General features: G+C 47.2%; 1 protein-coding gene across 2 annotated transcripts in view; it reads right to left on the bottom strand.

Annotated features, from left to right (window-relative positions):
• The window catches only part of LOC144499568 (talin-1), a 278,973-nt gene that overhangs the window by 73,254 nt on the left and 190,213 nt on the right, over nucleotides 1-15,506 (bottom strand). For both annotated transcript variants that reach the window (XM_078221680.1, XM_078221690.1), the window contains 3 exons: nucleotides 8,212-8,420; nucleotides 6,811-6,930; nucleotides 5,967-6,164 (listed from right to left, as the gene is read on the bottom strand). In XM_078221680.1, coding sequence (XP_078077806.1) covers nucleotides 5,967-6,164; nucleotides 6,811-6,930; nucleotides 8,212-8,420 — 527 coding nt within the window. The remainder of the gene's footprint in view (nucleotides 1-5,966; nucleotides 6,165-6,810; nucleotides 6,931-8,211; nucleotides 8,421-15,506) is intronic.

Raw genomic sequence — 15,506 nt, 5'->3', positions numbered from 1 at the left:
CTTCAGTCTGAACTGGTGTATTCGTGTTAGTAGTTTCATTGTTACTGTATTAAAGCCTTCAATACTAAAGCCTTGATTCCATGTGCTCATTGACGCGCATCAATTTAATACAGTAAACAGAGAGTATGGAACAGATTCTAAAACCGGATCGTCTGACACTGGACCCACGTGCGGTCGGTGCAGCTAACACATTCGACCATTGGTGGAAGTGCTTTGAGGACTACCTGGCAGCCTCGGTAGCTATCACTACGGACAGTGATAGACTCCAGGTCCTCCACGCGAGGGTAAGCGACACGATTTACCTAGCCATTCGTGCAGCTCCCACTTACCAGGGTGCCGTCGAGCTCCTAAAGAATAGGTACATTATGCCACCCAACGAGATACATGCTCGTTACCTCCTCGCTACACGACGTCGGCAGTCGGGCGAAACCATAGAGGATTATGCCAATGAGCTCCTGCAGCTTGCCAGGGGTTGCGACTGTAAGGACGTCTCCGCCGAGCAGTACATGTACGACCTCGCCCGAGACGCGTTCGTAGCAGGGGTAGGGTCCTCGTACATCAGGCTTAAATTACTAGAAAAGGGGAAACTCAACTTGACCCAGGCAATGGGGATGGCCGCGAGGTTGGAGGCGGCGTCGAAGAGCTTGGCGCTGTACCCCGAGGACCACGTGCAGTCAACGTGGTTGGAGCAAGCTCTGCTCCCTCCTCGCCCCGCGAACCCGCGCTCCCAGATCGATTCGACGACGGCGGCAGCTCCAGGTGGCCAGCGATGCTATTTTTGCGGTGGGGCCAAGCATCCACGGCAACAGTGTCCGGCAAGAACGGCAATCTGCAGCCAGTGCGGTAAAAAAGGCCACTACGGCAAAGTCTGCAGGTCCAAACCTAAAAACGGCAGTGCAGTTTGTAACCCTCCAGAACGGAGACCATCTCTTTCGGCGTTGCAGTACCCACGAGGTCCGACCACGTGCGATCTCAGGACGGCGCCATCGTGGCAAACAGAGGAGGAGGAAGACCTCCAGGAGTCGCTGCGCTTGGCGCCCTCGCCCACGTGCGATTCATGGGGGCGGCCATCATGGTCCACGACGACTAGGAGCGACCAGCAGGGGTCCTCAGCATCCACATCGGCAGCATGCAGTGACGCCCAGGGGCCAACGGTGGCGTCGATCTCTCTGGATCAGACCAGGCATTACAGACTGGAACATTCTATGATGGAGGTAAAGGTTAGTGGCAGAACTGTGAATTGTCTGTTTGACAGTGGGAGCACCGAAAGTTTCATACACCCTGAAACTGCTAAAAGGTGTGGACTCCGGGTTCTCCCTGCCAAACAGACAATTTCCATGGCATCACAGTCCCGGTCTGTACCGATCCAAGGACGATGTATGGTAACCCTTGAGGTACAGGGCACAGTTTACGAGCAATACAGGCTCCTTGTGCTACCTCACCTTTGCGCGCCAATTATCCTCGGACTAAACTTTATGGTCCACATGAAGAGTGTGATCCTACAGTACGGTGGGCCACTCCCTTCACTGGCAGTAGGGAACCAGCCGCAGCCTCCAAATTGACCAAAGCGCCCCGCGTGCAATCTATCCATCCTGAAGATCACGACACCATCCCTTTTTAAAAATCTGGTACCTGGCTGCAAGCCCATCGCTACTAAAAGTAGGCGTTACAGCGCTGAGGACCGGATCTTTATTAGATCTGAGGTTCAGCGGCTCCTCAAGGAAGGGATCATACAGGCCAGTGCTAGTCCGTGGAGAGCGCAGGTCGTGGTAGTCAAAAGCGGGAACAAACCTCGGATGGTCATCGACTATAGTCAGACCATTAATAGATACACGCAGCTGGATGCGTATCCTCTCCCGCGCATTTCTGATATGGTCAATCAGATTGCGCAGTACCGAGTGTTTTCTACCATAGACCTTAAGTCCGCCTACCATCAACTCCCCATCCGCCCAGAGGACCGACAATATACGGCCTTTGAGGCGGATGGTCGTCTATACCAATTCCTCAGGGTTCCATTTGGTGTCACCAATGGGGTCTCGGTCTTCCAGCGTGCTATGGACCGAATGGTGGACCAGAATGGGTTGCGGGCTACCTTCCCGTACCTGGATAACGTCACCATCTGCGGCCATGACCAGCAGGACCACGACACGAATCTCCAACACTTTCTGCGCACTGCATCTCGCCTGAATCTGACCTATAACAGGGAGAAGTGCGTATTCCGTACGCGTAAGTTAGCCATCCTCGGATACGTGGTGGAAAACAGGGTCATTGGCCCTGATCCAGACCGTATGCGCCCACTCACTGAACTTCCCTTGCCCGCTAGCACGAAAGCACTGAGGAGATGCCTCGGGTTCTTTTCGTATTATGCACAGTGGGTCCCCAACTACGCGGACAAAGCTCGTCCGCTCATTAAGTCCACGACCTTCCCACTTACGCCGGAGGCCCAATTGGCCTTCAAGGTTTTGAAAAGCGACATCTCGAAAGCCACGATGCACGCGGTGGATGAATCCATCCCTTTCCAGGTGGAGAGTGATGCATCTGACTTCGCCCTAGCCGCCACACTAAACCAGGCAGGCAGGCCTGTCGCGTTTTTTTCCCGCACCCTTCAAGGCCCAGAGATTCGGCACTCAGCGGTGGAAAAGGAGGCTCAGGCCATTGTGGAGGCAGTCAGACACTGGCGCCATTACCTGGCAGGTAAGCGGTTCACCCTGATCACGGATCAACGATCCGTGGCGTTTATGTTCAATAACACGCAGAGGGGCAAGATCAAGAACGATAAGATCTTGCGGTGGAGAATTGAGCTCTCCACCTATAATTACGATATTATGTATCGTCCAGGGAAGCTCAATGAGCCCTCGGATGCCCTCTCGCGCGGAACATGCGCCATCATGCAGGAGGACCGCTTGAAGGCTCTCCACAATGATCTGTGTCATCCTGGAGTCACCAGACTCTACCACTTCATCAAAGCCCGCAACCTGCCCTACTCGGTGGAGGAGGTCAGGTCAGTAACTAGAAGCTGTCGGATTTGCGCAGAGTGCAAACCACACTTTTATCGACCAGACCGGGCACATTTGGTCAAGGCCACTCGCCCTTTTGAGAGGCTGAGTGTGGATTTTAAGGGCCCCCTTCCCTCAACGGACCGGAATGTCTATTTTCTCAATATAATAGACGAATATTCCCGGCTTCCGTTTGTTTTCCCCTGTGCGGACACGTCAACTGCCACCGTCATCAAGGTTTTCAGTGAACTTTTTACCCTGTTCGGGTACCCCTGCTACATTCATAGCGACAGGGGCTCGTCGTTCATGAGCAACGACTTGAGGCAATTCCTGCTCTCATTCGGGATTGCCTCTAGTAGAACCACGAGCTACAACCCTAGGGGTAACGGACAGGTGGAAAGGGAGAATGCTACAGTCTGGAAGGCTGTCCTACTGGCACTGAAATCCAGGGGCCTTCCAGTCTCCCGTTGGCAGGAGGTCCTTCCAAATGCGCTCCATGCTATCCGCTCCCTCCTGTGTACGGCAACCAATGCTACTCCCCACGAGAGGATGTTCTCATTCCCTCGGAAGTCGTCCTCGGGGACCTCATTGCCAGCCTGGTTGACGTACCCAGGACCCGTCCTTCTGCGGCGCCATGTGAGGGCTCGCAAGTCCGACCCCTTGGTCGAACCGGTCCAACTCCTCCACGCCAACCCTCAGTATGCCTATGTGGCATATCCTGACGGGCGAGAGGACACTGTCTCTATTAGAGACCTGGCGCCCGCAGGGGACGTAGCAACCCCTGTCGCTCCTATTCCCCCAGTCACAAATCCACTACTCCTCATTACTTCCCCAGACGTGGCGCGGTCAGCACCGGGACCAGTGCATAACACTTTTACTCCCATGTACAGCTTGCCTGAGACTCGGAGATCGGCGCCACCATCATCACCACCACCACCACTACCACCAAACGTTCCAGGATCCCCTGCACCATCGCCTCACCAGGGCCGGCCGGCCCGGGAGTCCTTGAGGGGACAGCCACACGTTACTTGGAGAGAGCCACTACAAGCACCTGCTCCGTTTTCGCAACCGGTGTTGAGGAGATCGCAGCGTCGGTGCGGTCCTCCAGACCGTCTGGACTTGTGAATCCTGTGATTTTTTTTTTGTTATTGTCTGTTTTCGTCCACCCCGCCACCTTTTGTTCCTAAAGGAGGGGTGAATGTGGTGAACCATCGTTGGTTCACCACTGGGGTTTGTTACCATGTTACTGTTGGGCTAGGGTGTTATTACTGTGGGGGTTGTACTATGTTGTTGGGTTAGGGTGTTTACCTGTTATAAGTGTTACCATGGCACATTCCAGTGGGGTCCCGCCTCCGGTGGCAGGGTATAAGACCCCCTGCTCCGGCAGGACCCCTTCAGTCTGAACTGGTGTATTCGTGTTAGTAGTTTCATTGTTACTGTATTAAAGCCTTCAATACTAAAGCCTTGATTCCATGTGCTCATTGACGCGCATCAGGATGTGGATGTTAAATATGGACAGGCTGGGCCTCGGCAAACGAATATTGTGCTGACGCTCCCCAGCTGGCTGACAAAACGTCAAGGTTAGTTTGTTGGAAGCTGCCAAGACTTACAAATATAGGATGTTAGACTTACAAATATAGGAGGTTACCTTGTTGTAGGGAAGTCATGAGCTCACTTTCCACTGGTCAGACGATAGAAATGTTTGGGAAAAGTTATTACTTGTATTTACACAGACGCTCAGATTTGGGTTGGATGCTGCAAAAGCTGCCTGAAAAAGGGGTATAAAAATTGGTGCAGCAGCACTGGGATTTCTGTATTTGCAGCATTAGTCTCAGGAGACTTGCTAAGACGGGAATCTTACCAGGAGTGTTAGGAATTATGTTCGTGCCAGTCAACAGGGGAGCTGACGGAGGTAAACATAGGTTTGGGATTGCCGTCAAGAATCCAAAAGTGAGGCTCGGATTTACGCAAGAAGTCCAAAGTATTAGTTTGTAGTAGAATTCAGTATTAGGACTAGAGGTAGTTGCTTTAAGAAAATGAAGGCTACCTTCAACTCTTAGCAACAATTGCAGACTAAGAGAACCAGAAAGAGAGAAAGAAAGCATTCAGGAAGTGGCTGGGAAATAAGACTGCAAAATTTGAAGTCTTAAAGCTACAGAGGTTTTTGTATGTATGTTTGAATTAAGTTGGACACAGTAAGAAGTCTCACAACACCTGGTTAAAGTCCAACAGGTTTATTTGGCATCACGAGCTTTCGGAGCGCTGCTCCTTCAGGTGCGTGGGTGATGAAGGGGCAGCGCTCCGAAAACCCATGATACCAAATAAACCTGTTGGATTTTAACTTGGTGTTGTGAGACTTCTTACTGTGCCCCCCACCCTAGTCCAACACCGGCACCTCCACATCATGAATTAAGTTGAAGATGATAGAATTTTCACGACTTTGAGAATCAAGGGAGTAAGCTCTGGGGATCAAAAGGAGAAAATCTCAAAAGTCCCAGAAAAAAAAAGGAAAAAATCCCGGAAGTCCCAGAAATTAAGAGAAGACCCCAGAAGTCCTTAAATCCATGGGAAAGACAGCATCTTGCAGTGCCTCAACTAGAGGAATGTTAAGTACAAATCTTTGTTGTACAATGAACCCTGTTAGTTAGCATTCTAAATTAATGATCATTTTTGCTGATGTTATTCCATGACAAGAATTTTCTTATTGAAGTTTATTGTAAATGTCAAATCTCAACATACTAGCCCCAACAGAGTAAAGTTTATTTATTAGTCACAAGTAGGCTTACATTAACACTGCAATGAAGTTACGAGAGCATTTCATAAAACAACATTTTCATAAAACAACAACAATATACTGATATCACAGAGGGCGCAATTTTGAAATTTTTAAGTTGGATTTCTTTGGAAGTTTTAAAGCTTCAGACTAGAAGTTGCATTATTTTTTGTCCCACTTCCCACCATTTTCCTTACCTTGGACTGTCCAGCCATTTCAACGCCAGCCTGTAGGAATTCATCAAAGTCGTTGCCAAATTTGCCGGAAGCCTTTGCCAGATCTTGCGTGGTTCCACGAGATGCTTGCACCAACTCGTTGGCAGATTGATTCAAACCAACTGCTGCCTGATTAAGATGTCCTTGAGCCTCTTGGAAATTCTTGGAACTTGGTGGGAACTGAAAATTGATCAAGTATTTATTCCATAATACAATCCCCTTAACTTGCCACACACACAAATAAAACTTTCAAATTGGCGTGCGTTCCAAACACCAATATGTTCAGCATCAGACGAAAGATTTCATACAAGGAATTACTTTCACAGAATCATGCTGACTTTCATAGAATCCTACAATGCAGAAGGAGGCCATTCAGCCCATCGAGTCTGCATCACCACAATCCCACCCAAGCCCTATCCCCATAACCCCATGCATTTACCCTAGCTAGTCCCCCTGACACTAAGGGGCAATTTCGCATGGCCACAATACATACCACGGTGATGACTAAAAATGACTCCCCATTTTACAAGGTTCGACATCTCAAAATTCTAAGACCTGCGAGGTTCAGTGTTACGAGAGCGAGAAGGCTCTATAACTTTTGAACTGAAGTTTAAATAGTCGGCCAATTTGATAGAGATCTCAAGCTGTCCGCAAAACTGGCTTCAAAATTTTAGAGAAACAAGTTCATTACTCTTGGGGTTCTACAAGTGTCTCTTGTCTGAAGTGGCGTTCTCTCGGGGAACACCTCTCTCATACGTAGATACATTTAAAATGCTACGTAACTTTGCATCATCAGCTTTATTTACAAGTTGCCTCAGTTACTTACTGAGCTTGCAAGTAGCCTTTTACTGGCTTCTCCAACAGTTCTCAAAGCTGCATCCACATCCCTTTGGCCTGGCAAACAGTTCACACATCTGTTTAGAGCATTTGATACAGCCTTTGCCACCTGTGGGAAGAAAAATGGACAAGATGCACTTGTATTCCATCAGTACACATTTAACTATTTGTTTCTTTATATATACAAAAGACAATCTTAACACCTGTGGGTTGACTTTAGATATATTTCTTTAATATTATGCCAAAGACATAAGGTGTGCTGAAGAAAATATAATGCACATACTCTAGAACATAAACTAACCTTGGAACAATGCTGGCTTTGCCTCTGCAACATTTAATAAAGCCTTGTAAAGGCTGGTCACTAGATTTGTATCAAGATGCAGCCAATCTATTGCAGTGATGTAAAGGCTCTTGCAAGATTCCAATTCATCAGAGGTGATTTTTCAATGTAGAAACTGTGTTCCCTGCTTTTTGGGATATCACTTGTTTCATATCAAATTTAAGGGGCCTAAGTTGCGACAGTTGTGTTTTTAAAGTTAAAGCACAACTGAACTGCTGCAAAAAGTGGTAAGCAGACTGGCCACCGCTACACTCTTATACAGCAAGGAATTCCACTCCGTAAAGCATAACTAGCTCCTTTCAAAATCCAGCTGAATTGTAAAAAAAAAATCATGCTTAAACAGCTTGCTAGTGGATATGAAATGCAGCAAATGTAATTAGCAACAGACATTTTAAAGGCAGAATATATTATAAAGGAAATAGAATAATAGTTTAATATGTAATTTGATAAACTTGTTTACTTCATAGAATCATAGAACCCTACAGTGCAGAAAGAGGCCATTCGGCCCATCGAGTCTGCACTGACCACAATCCCACCCAGACCCTACCCCCATATCCCATCCACTAATCCCTCTAACCTACGCATCTCAGGAAACCAAGGGGCAATTTTATCATGGCCAATCAGCCTAACCCGCACATCTTTGGACTGTGGGAGGAAACCGGAGCACCCGGAGGAAACCCACACAGACACGAGGAGAATGTGCAAACTCCACACAGACAGTGACCCGAACTGGGAATCGAACCCAGGTCCCTGGAGCTGTGAAGCAACAGTGCTAACCACTGTGCTACCATGCTGCCCTTGTGGGTCAAGATAAGGGATGCATGTGATGGAGAATAGCCAGTGACAACCAGCCCTCTCCTCTTGTCCTAACCATTAGATCCAGGTACACAATAGACACAACTTTGCCTCAAAATTAACATCTAATCCCTAGCTAGAACAGCACTGGTGTGAATGCCTCCATCCACCCCTACACTTTTGGTACAGGTGTGGTTATACTGGTGAAGGTAGGGTTAAAAATGAATGAATACGGTCAAGTTTAAGCACACAAACCTGTGCCAGTCGCTGCTGGTTTTCTGGATCACCTGGCTTTGCCATAGCTTTCCGGGCCTCTTCAATTAGATTACTGGATTTATCCATAACATCACCTGCACATTCCAGCATGGCATTCTGTGCTTGGGGGTCAGCAGTGTTGGCTGCAACACCACGTGCAGCTGAGCCCAGGGCTTTTAATGCTTGAGCTACTTCCCTTGAGGCCAATCCTGAAAGAGAGGGGATAGAAACAAGCCAATGTTTATAATACTCATCTGACTTTGGTGCTTGTAAATGATTCCGTGTCACAAGGAAGAACAGAAATTTCTATTGCTTTGTTCGTTTAACACAATGGCAAGCAACATTTACTTTTTCCTGAAGGATCCAAATCTTATTAGGGCGTATTTCAGCATCACATGTTTTCTGACAGTCACCCACCCAGGAGGTAATTCTTCAGAAGCGAGTCTAAACAATGAGTGCTCAGCAGGCTAATCAACTGTGTGGGGCATCATGGTCAAATAGAAGTGTTGAAGAACTGAAATCTTGCAGCATCATAGAACAGACAGTAATTTCACTGCTATATATTCTGTTCAATGTATTTATTGCAAAGGAGGGTGGATAAATACAAAGACCAATAGTTAGAAGCAATATATGAAATACTGAGCTCCCTGAACTTATTCTATTGTACAGCACAGTAATACCTCCACATCATTCCTCTGTACACGTAGTTAAAATCCTCCTATAGCAAGTAATAAAAAAGATAAATGGAATGTTAGCATTTATTGCAAAAGGACAGGAGTATAAAAGTAGAGAGGTTCACATGAACGGAATGGGAATGGAGGGATACAAAAGAATGGTCTAGTTTGGACCAGGGAGCGGTGTGGGCTTGGAAGGCCGAAGGGCCTGTTCCTGTGCTGTATTGTTCTTTGTTCTGCTGCAATTGGAAAGGGTGTTGATAAAACCACATCTGGACTACTGTGTCCAGTTTTGGTCTCCTTATTTGAGGAAGAACATGGTGGCATTGGAGGCAGTTCAGAGGAGGTTCACCAAATTGATTCCAAGGATTCAAGGCTATGGGCCAAGTGTTGGCAAGTGGGATTAGATGGGCAGGTCAGGGCATTTCATGCATCGGTGCAGACTCGATGGTCCGAAGGGCCTCTTCTGCACTGTCGTATTCTGTGATTCTGGATGAAAGGGTTGATGTATGAGGAGAGATTAAACAGTTTGGGCTTATATTTCCTGGGAATTTAGAAAGAGGAGAGGGGATCTGATCGAGGTGTATAAAATACTAAAATGGATTGTTAAGCTGAACATGGACCTTGTGGGGCAATCTAGAACAAGAGGTTACAGGTATAGGTTGAGAGGCAGCAGATTTAGAACTGAGATGGGGAGGAACTACTCCTCACAGAGGGTGGTGAATTTGTGCAACTCGCTGCCCCCTCGCGTGGTGGAGTCTGAATTGTTGAATGGTTTCGAGAAGGAGATAGATACATTTCTGATCAAGAACGGGTTAAAGGGATAATGGGGAACAAGTAGGGAGGTGCATTTGAGACCAGGGAGAGATCAGCCATGATCTGATTGAATGACGGAGCAGGCTCGAAGGACTGAATTGCCTACTTCTGCTCCTAATTCCTATGGGTGGCAGTAGTTAGCACTGCAGCCTCACAGTGCCAGGGACCTGGGTTCAATTCTGGCTTCGGGTCACTGTCTGTGTGGAGTTTGCACATTCTCCCTGTGTCTGCGTGGGTTTCCTCCAGGTGCTCCAGTTTCCTCCCACAGTCCAAAGATGTGCGGGTTAGGTTGATTGGCCATGCTAAATTGATCCTAGTAGCAGGGTAAATGTGTGGTGTGACAGGAATAGGGCCTGGGTGGGATTGTGGTCAGTGCATACTTGATGGGCCAAATGGTTTTCTTTTGCATGTAGGGATTCTATGATTCTATATTCCTCCTCATATTTGATTAACTCTAAAAGCAATCTGGTCACTTCCATGCAAGTACTTTTGTGCTAAAATTTATGTTTCTTTTCCTTGACATGAACTTCAGCCTTTAACTTTGTTTGCCACTCTCTAGTGGCAATAAAGAACAAAGAAAGAAAAATAATTACAGCACAGGAACAGGCCCTTCGGCCCTCCAAGCCTGCACCGACCATGCTGCCTGACTGAACTAATCTGCTTCCCTTGACCCTCCCTTTATGCGCAAGCAATACAGTATTTGAATGAGGAACAATTTCAGCTGGGGCTTATCATATTGTAACCAGGAGCAGAAATCCAAATCGATTGGGTTTTTTTTCCATTGCCCAGGAATGCGGAGGTCACTTGTCAGCTATTTTCCTTCTCCATTTATCCTGACACCCCGAATCTTGGCAAAGATGAGGTAAACCTACATAAACATCGATCATGTTCGCAAGAATGATCCCAGGAATGAAGGGTTTGTCATATGAGGGACGGTTGAGGAATCTGGGTCTATACTCAATGGAGTTTAGAAGGATGAAAAGCATACAGAATACTGCGAGGCCTAAATAGAGTGGACATGGAGAGGATGTTTCCACTAGTGGGAGAGACCAGAACCCGAAGGCACAACCTCAGAGAAGGGATGCTCCTTTAAAACTGAGATGAGATGAGGAGGAATTTCTTCAGTCAAAGACTGGTAATCTGTAGAGCTCATTGTCACAGAGGGCAGTGGAGGCCAGGTCATTGAGTGTCCTTAAGACAGAGATAGATAGGTTCTTGCTCAATAATGGGATCAAGAGTTATGGGGAGAAGTCAGGGGAATGGGGATGAGAATCATATCAGCCATCATTGAATGGCAGAGCAGAGCCAAATGGTCTAATTCTGTTCCTATATCTAATGGTCTTATGATACAGTGAGTACACCCTTGGTCAGCGTGACTCAATAACATATTTAGTAACATGCTTATTCACTGAGCAGGAGGTGCCGCCTTGAATCTTTTTCTATAAACTGATAAAGTCACAACATTTGAACATCCCCGGATTTTACAGCTAATAGTTCAGTTAATTTCAGTAGGTTTTTGAGAGTTCTGTGCTTCTATAGTAGGCCTTAGACTGAATGTTAAAGTTTCCTGTAGCAGGATGAGACAGGAAATCGTAATTAAATTCTTTTCCTGTCAGGCATGTTTGGGCAGCCTTTTCCGGTTCATAAACAGCACGCGAAGCAATCCCGGGAGTTCCATGTATTGTTACAGCTGTCAATGACATGCTGGTATCAGTAACGGCCATCATTAATGCATTTGGTTGGGTGGCTAAACATCTGCTCAGCTGGAGGATGCATCAATGTAAAGGTCATCTTCTTGGGAGCATCAGCTAATAAAACTTCTCCACTTTTATTTGCCATGAGCAATAACAAGACTTGCAAGAAAGGAAGCGAAAGAGCAGAGATGACATGTAATAAATGTATGCCCTGCAAAGGTTTACCCTCCGACTTCCTCTTACAGCTGGACGGGCCAAGCAAATAGCAGCACAGGATATCCCAATCTGATAAAAATATCAGTTTTGAAATAACCAGGTGGCAAGATTTTCTTTTGGAACAGCGCTGAATAGAGGGAGAAGCTCACTGAACACATGTCTTTGGATGGGAAACTGACTACGGTTAGTAAATTTATTTTCTGGAAAATTCTAAGCATCTAAGGCAAGCTCTCACTTATAAAAATGTGAAGCAATCACATTAATAAGGCCATAAGAAATAGAACAGGAGTAGGCCATTCAGCCCCTCAAGCCTGCTCTGTCATTCAATAGGATCCTGGCTGATCTGACATTCCTCGCGTCCACTTTCCTGTCCTTTCCCTATAACCCTGGATTCTCTTACTGATCAAAAATCCATCTATCTCAGCCTTAAACATACAAAGTGATTCTGCCCCCACAGCTCTCTGTGGCAACCAGTCCCAAAGACACTCAACCCTCAGAGAGAAGACATTCCTCCTCATCTCGGTCTTAAATTGGTGCCCCTTTATTATGAGGCGATGCCCTCTGGTCTTAGACTCTCCCATGAGGGGAAACATCCTCTCAGCATTTACCCTGTCAAACCCCTCCCTCAAAAATCCTACACGTTTCCATGAGATCACCTCTCATTCTTCTAAATTGCAATGAGTAGAGTACCAACATGTTTAACCTTTCCTCACAAGGCAATCCCTCTATACCAGGGATCATCCAATGAACCTTCTCTGAACTGCCTCCAATTAAATAATATATTTCCTTAAATAAGGGGATCAAAACTGCTCACAGTGCTGCAGATGTGGTCTCACCAGTATCTTGTACAATTGCATCAAGACTTCCCGACTCATATACTCCAACCTCTTTTGAAATAAGGGCCAACATTCCATAAGCCTTCCCGGTTACCTGCTGCACCTGTCTGCTAGCTTCCTGTGTTTTGTATGCAAGTGCTTCCAAGTCCCTCCGTGTTGCAGCTTTCTTCAGTTTTTCTCCCATTTAATAATGCTGTTCTTTTGTTCTCCCTTCCAAAAATTAATAGAAACTACTAGCTTATTTCAGTCTAGCGGCAGAATCTCATGGAGATGGGGATTTTAGCCATCAGCTACAGAGTGGGAAAGACTCAAACATTGCCTCCTAGAAACCCTGCTGCGTCACGTCACTCAGACACTTGACAGGCTAGTGGTAGGCTAAGGATCAAGGATCATGGGGTCGCATGTCCTGCCTACCATGAGCTGGTGGCCAATTAAAGGCTAATAGCTCTTCTATACAGCATCACTAGGGAAGTAGTGGTTGCTGCCTGTACTACATCATGGCTACCATCGACACCGCAAACTGCCGGCTCCAAGTGGAGAGGAACTCCAAGAAGATCGCGCATATTGACACAGACATCAAGTTTCTACAAAGATGCAAGAAAGCAGACAAGATACCGAAAGGACTACAGATCACGAACCCACTCAGGTCAACCTATAACACAGAATACGCTGAGAGACTTTGCCGTCGCACTTATCTCACACTCCTCAACCACCTCATACACCAGCTCTACTGATGAAGGGACAGCGCTCCGAAAGTTAGTGGCTTTTGCTACCAAATAAACCTGTTGGACTTTAACCTGGTGTTGTGAGACGTCTTACTGTACTACACCCACCAAGGCCTAGAATCAAGAGACCCAGGCACAGGTGAGTGTTGGTGTGAAGTTTAGATAAAGTTTATTTATTTATTAGCACTGGAAAGAGTGCAGAGGAGATTTACCAGGATGCTGCCTGGTTTGGAGGGTAGGTCTTATGAGGAAAGGTTGAGGGAGCTAGGGCTGTTCTCTCTGGAGCGGAGGAGGCTGAGGGGAGATTTAATAGAGGTTTATAAAATGATGAAGGGGATAGATAGAGTGAACGTTCAAAGACTATTTCCTCGGGTGGATGGAGCTATTACAAGGGGGCATAACTATAGGGTTCGTGGTGGGAGATATAGGAAGGATATCATAGGTAGGTTCTTTACGCAGAGAGTGGTTGGGGTGTGGAATGGACTGCCTGCAGTGATAGTGGAGTCAGACACTTTAGGAACATTTAAGCGGTTATTGGATAGGCACATGGAGCACACCAGGATGATAGGGAGTGGGATAGCTTGATCTTGGTTTCAGATAAAGCTTGGCACAACATCGTGGGCTGAAGGGCCTGTTCTGTGCTGTACTGTTCTATGTTCTTATTAGTCTTATTAGTAAGGCTTACATTGACACTGTAATACTGTGAAATTTCCCTAGTTGCCACAGTCCGGCGCCTGTTCGGGTCAATGCATCTTTCAGACCGTGGGAGAACCCAGAGGAAACCCACGCAGACACGGGGAAAACATGCAAACTCCACACAGACAGTGACCAAGCCAGGAATCGAACCCAGGGTCCCTAGCGCTGTGAGGCAGCAGTGCTAACCACTGTGCCAGGGGGTCATGAGGTGGGGGACAGTCAGCAGAGAAAGCAAGGGAGTGGCTTGCAATTTGCCCCTCACTTCCCAATGCTGGGACCTTCGATCAGGCATCGCATGCCTTTGAGTGTGGGGGATCCTGCCAGCCACCTCCCAAGAGCCTGCAAGCACCCATCCACACCCCAGGGCTTTCCTGCATGGTGAGCCCACCGCTGCCCTTGACACAAACAGGGTTTGGGGGGTTGGGGGGGGGGGGGGGGGGAGAAGGTGGCAGGGTGCCCACCCACTATCTTCCTGGCTGATTAAATGCTCTCCAAACTCACCACGGGGGAGGGCACAAGATTCAGCTCACCATCACAACAAACACTTCCAAAGAAATATTCTCGTAAGCAACAGCTACAGTTCGGAAGCTTCACAAACTGGCATGTTAGACTCACAAACTTGCATGTTAGGCAAGTGTGGAGCACATGGTGTGTTCTCAGGGAGGGAACATTGTGAAGTCATTGCAATCATGCCTAATCCTGCCTTCATCTAAAACTTGTGTTTACATTGAGACAGGCAGAGAGAGAGGGGAAAACCAAGGAGCAGCAGAAATTGGCATGATCGAAACCAACAAAATTTTTTAGTTAGCCCAAGTTTAACAGATACATGAGCTAAACAGATATCTGCCACAAAGGTAGATGAATTTTAAACATCTGAATAAAACCCTTCTTGAACAATGGACGCATTCAAATTATTGGCTTGAACTCTCGAATAGCATGCACTGTGATCACTCCTCTGAAGACAGCACCCTCCCCCCTCTCTAAGTTAAAACAAATCAGCGGAAAATAGTTTCCACCGAAAATCGAAAGCAAGGCTCTAAAATTAATAGAAGAACAAAGAACAATACAGCACAGGAACAGGCCCTTCGACCCTCCAAGCCCGCGCCGCTCCCTGGTCAAAACTAGACCATTCTTTTGTATCCCTCCATTCCCACTCCGTTCATGTGGCTATCCAGATAAGTCTTAAACGTTCCCAGTGTGTCCGCCTCCACCACCTTGCCCGGCAGCGCATTCCAGGCCCCCACCACCCTCTGTGTAAAATACGTCCTTCTGATATCAGTGTTAAACCTCCCCCCCACCCCCCCCCCTCACCTTGAACTATAACCCCTCGTGAACGTCACCACCGATCTGGGAAAAAGCTTCCCACCGTTCACCCTATCTATGCCTTTCATAATTTTATACACCTCTATTTGGTCACCCCTCATCCTCCGTCTTTCCAGTGAGAACAACCCCAGTTTACCCAATCTCTCCTCATAACCAAGCCTTTCCATACCAGGCAACATCCTGGTAAACCTCCTCTGCACTCTCTCTAAAGCCTCCACGTCCTTCTGGTAGTGTGGCGACCAGAACTGGGCGCAGTATTCCAAATGCGGCCGAACCAACGTTCTACACAGCTGCAACATCAGACCCCAACTTTTA

Source organism: Mustelus asterias, chromosome 1 (genome assembly GCF_964213995.1).
Source record: "Mustelus asterias chromosome 1, sMusAst1.hap1.1, whole genome shotgun sequence".
Lineage (NCBI taxonomy): Eukaryota > Metazoa > Chordata > Chondrichthyes > Carcharhiniformes > Triakidae > Mustelus > Mustelus asterias.
This window is presented reverse-complemented; position numbering and strand designations above follow the sequence as displayed.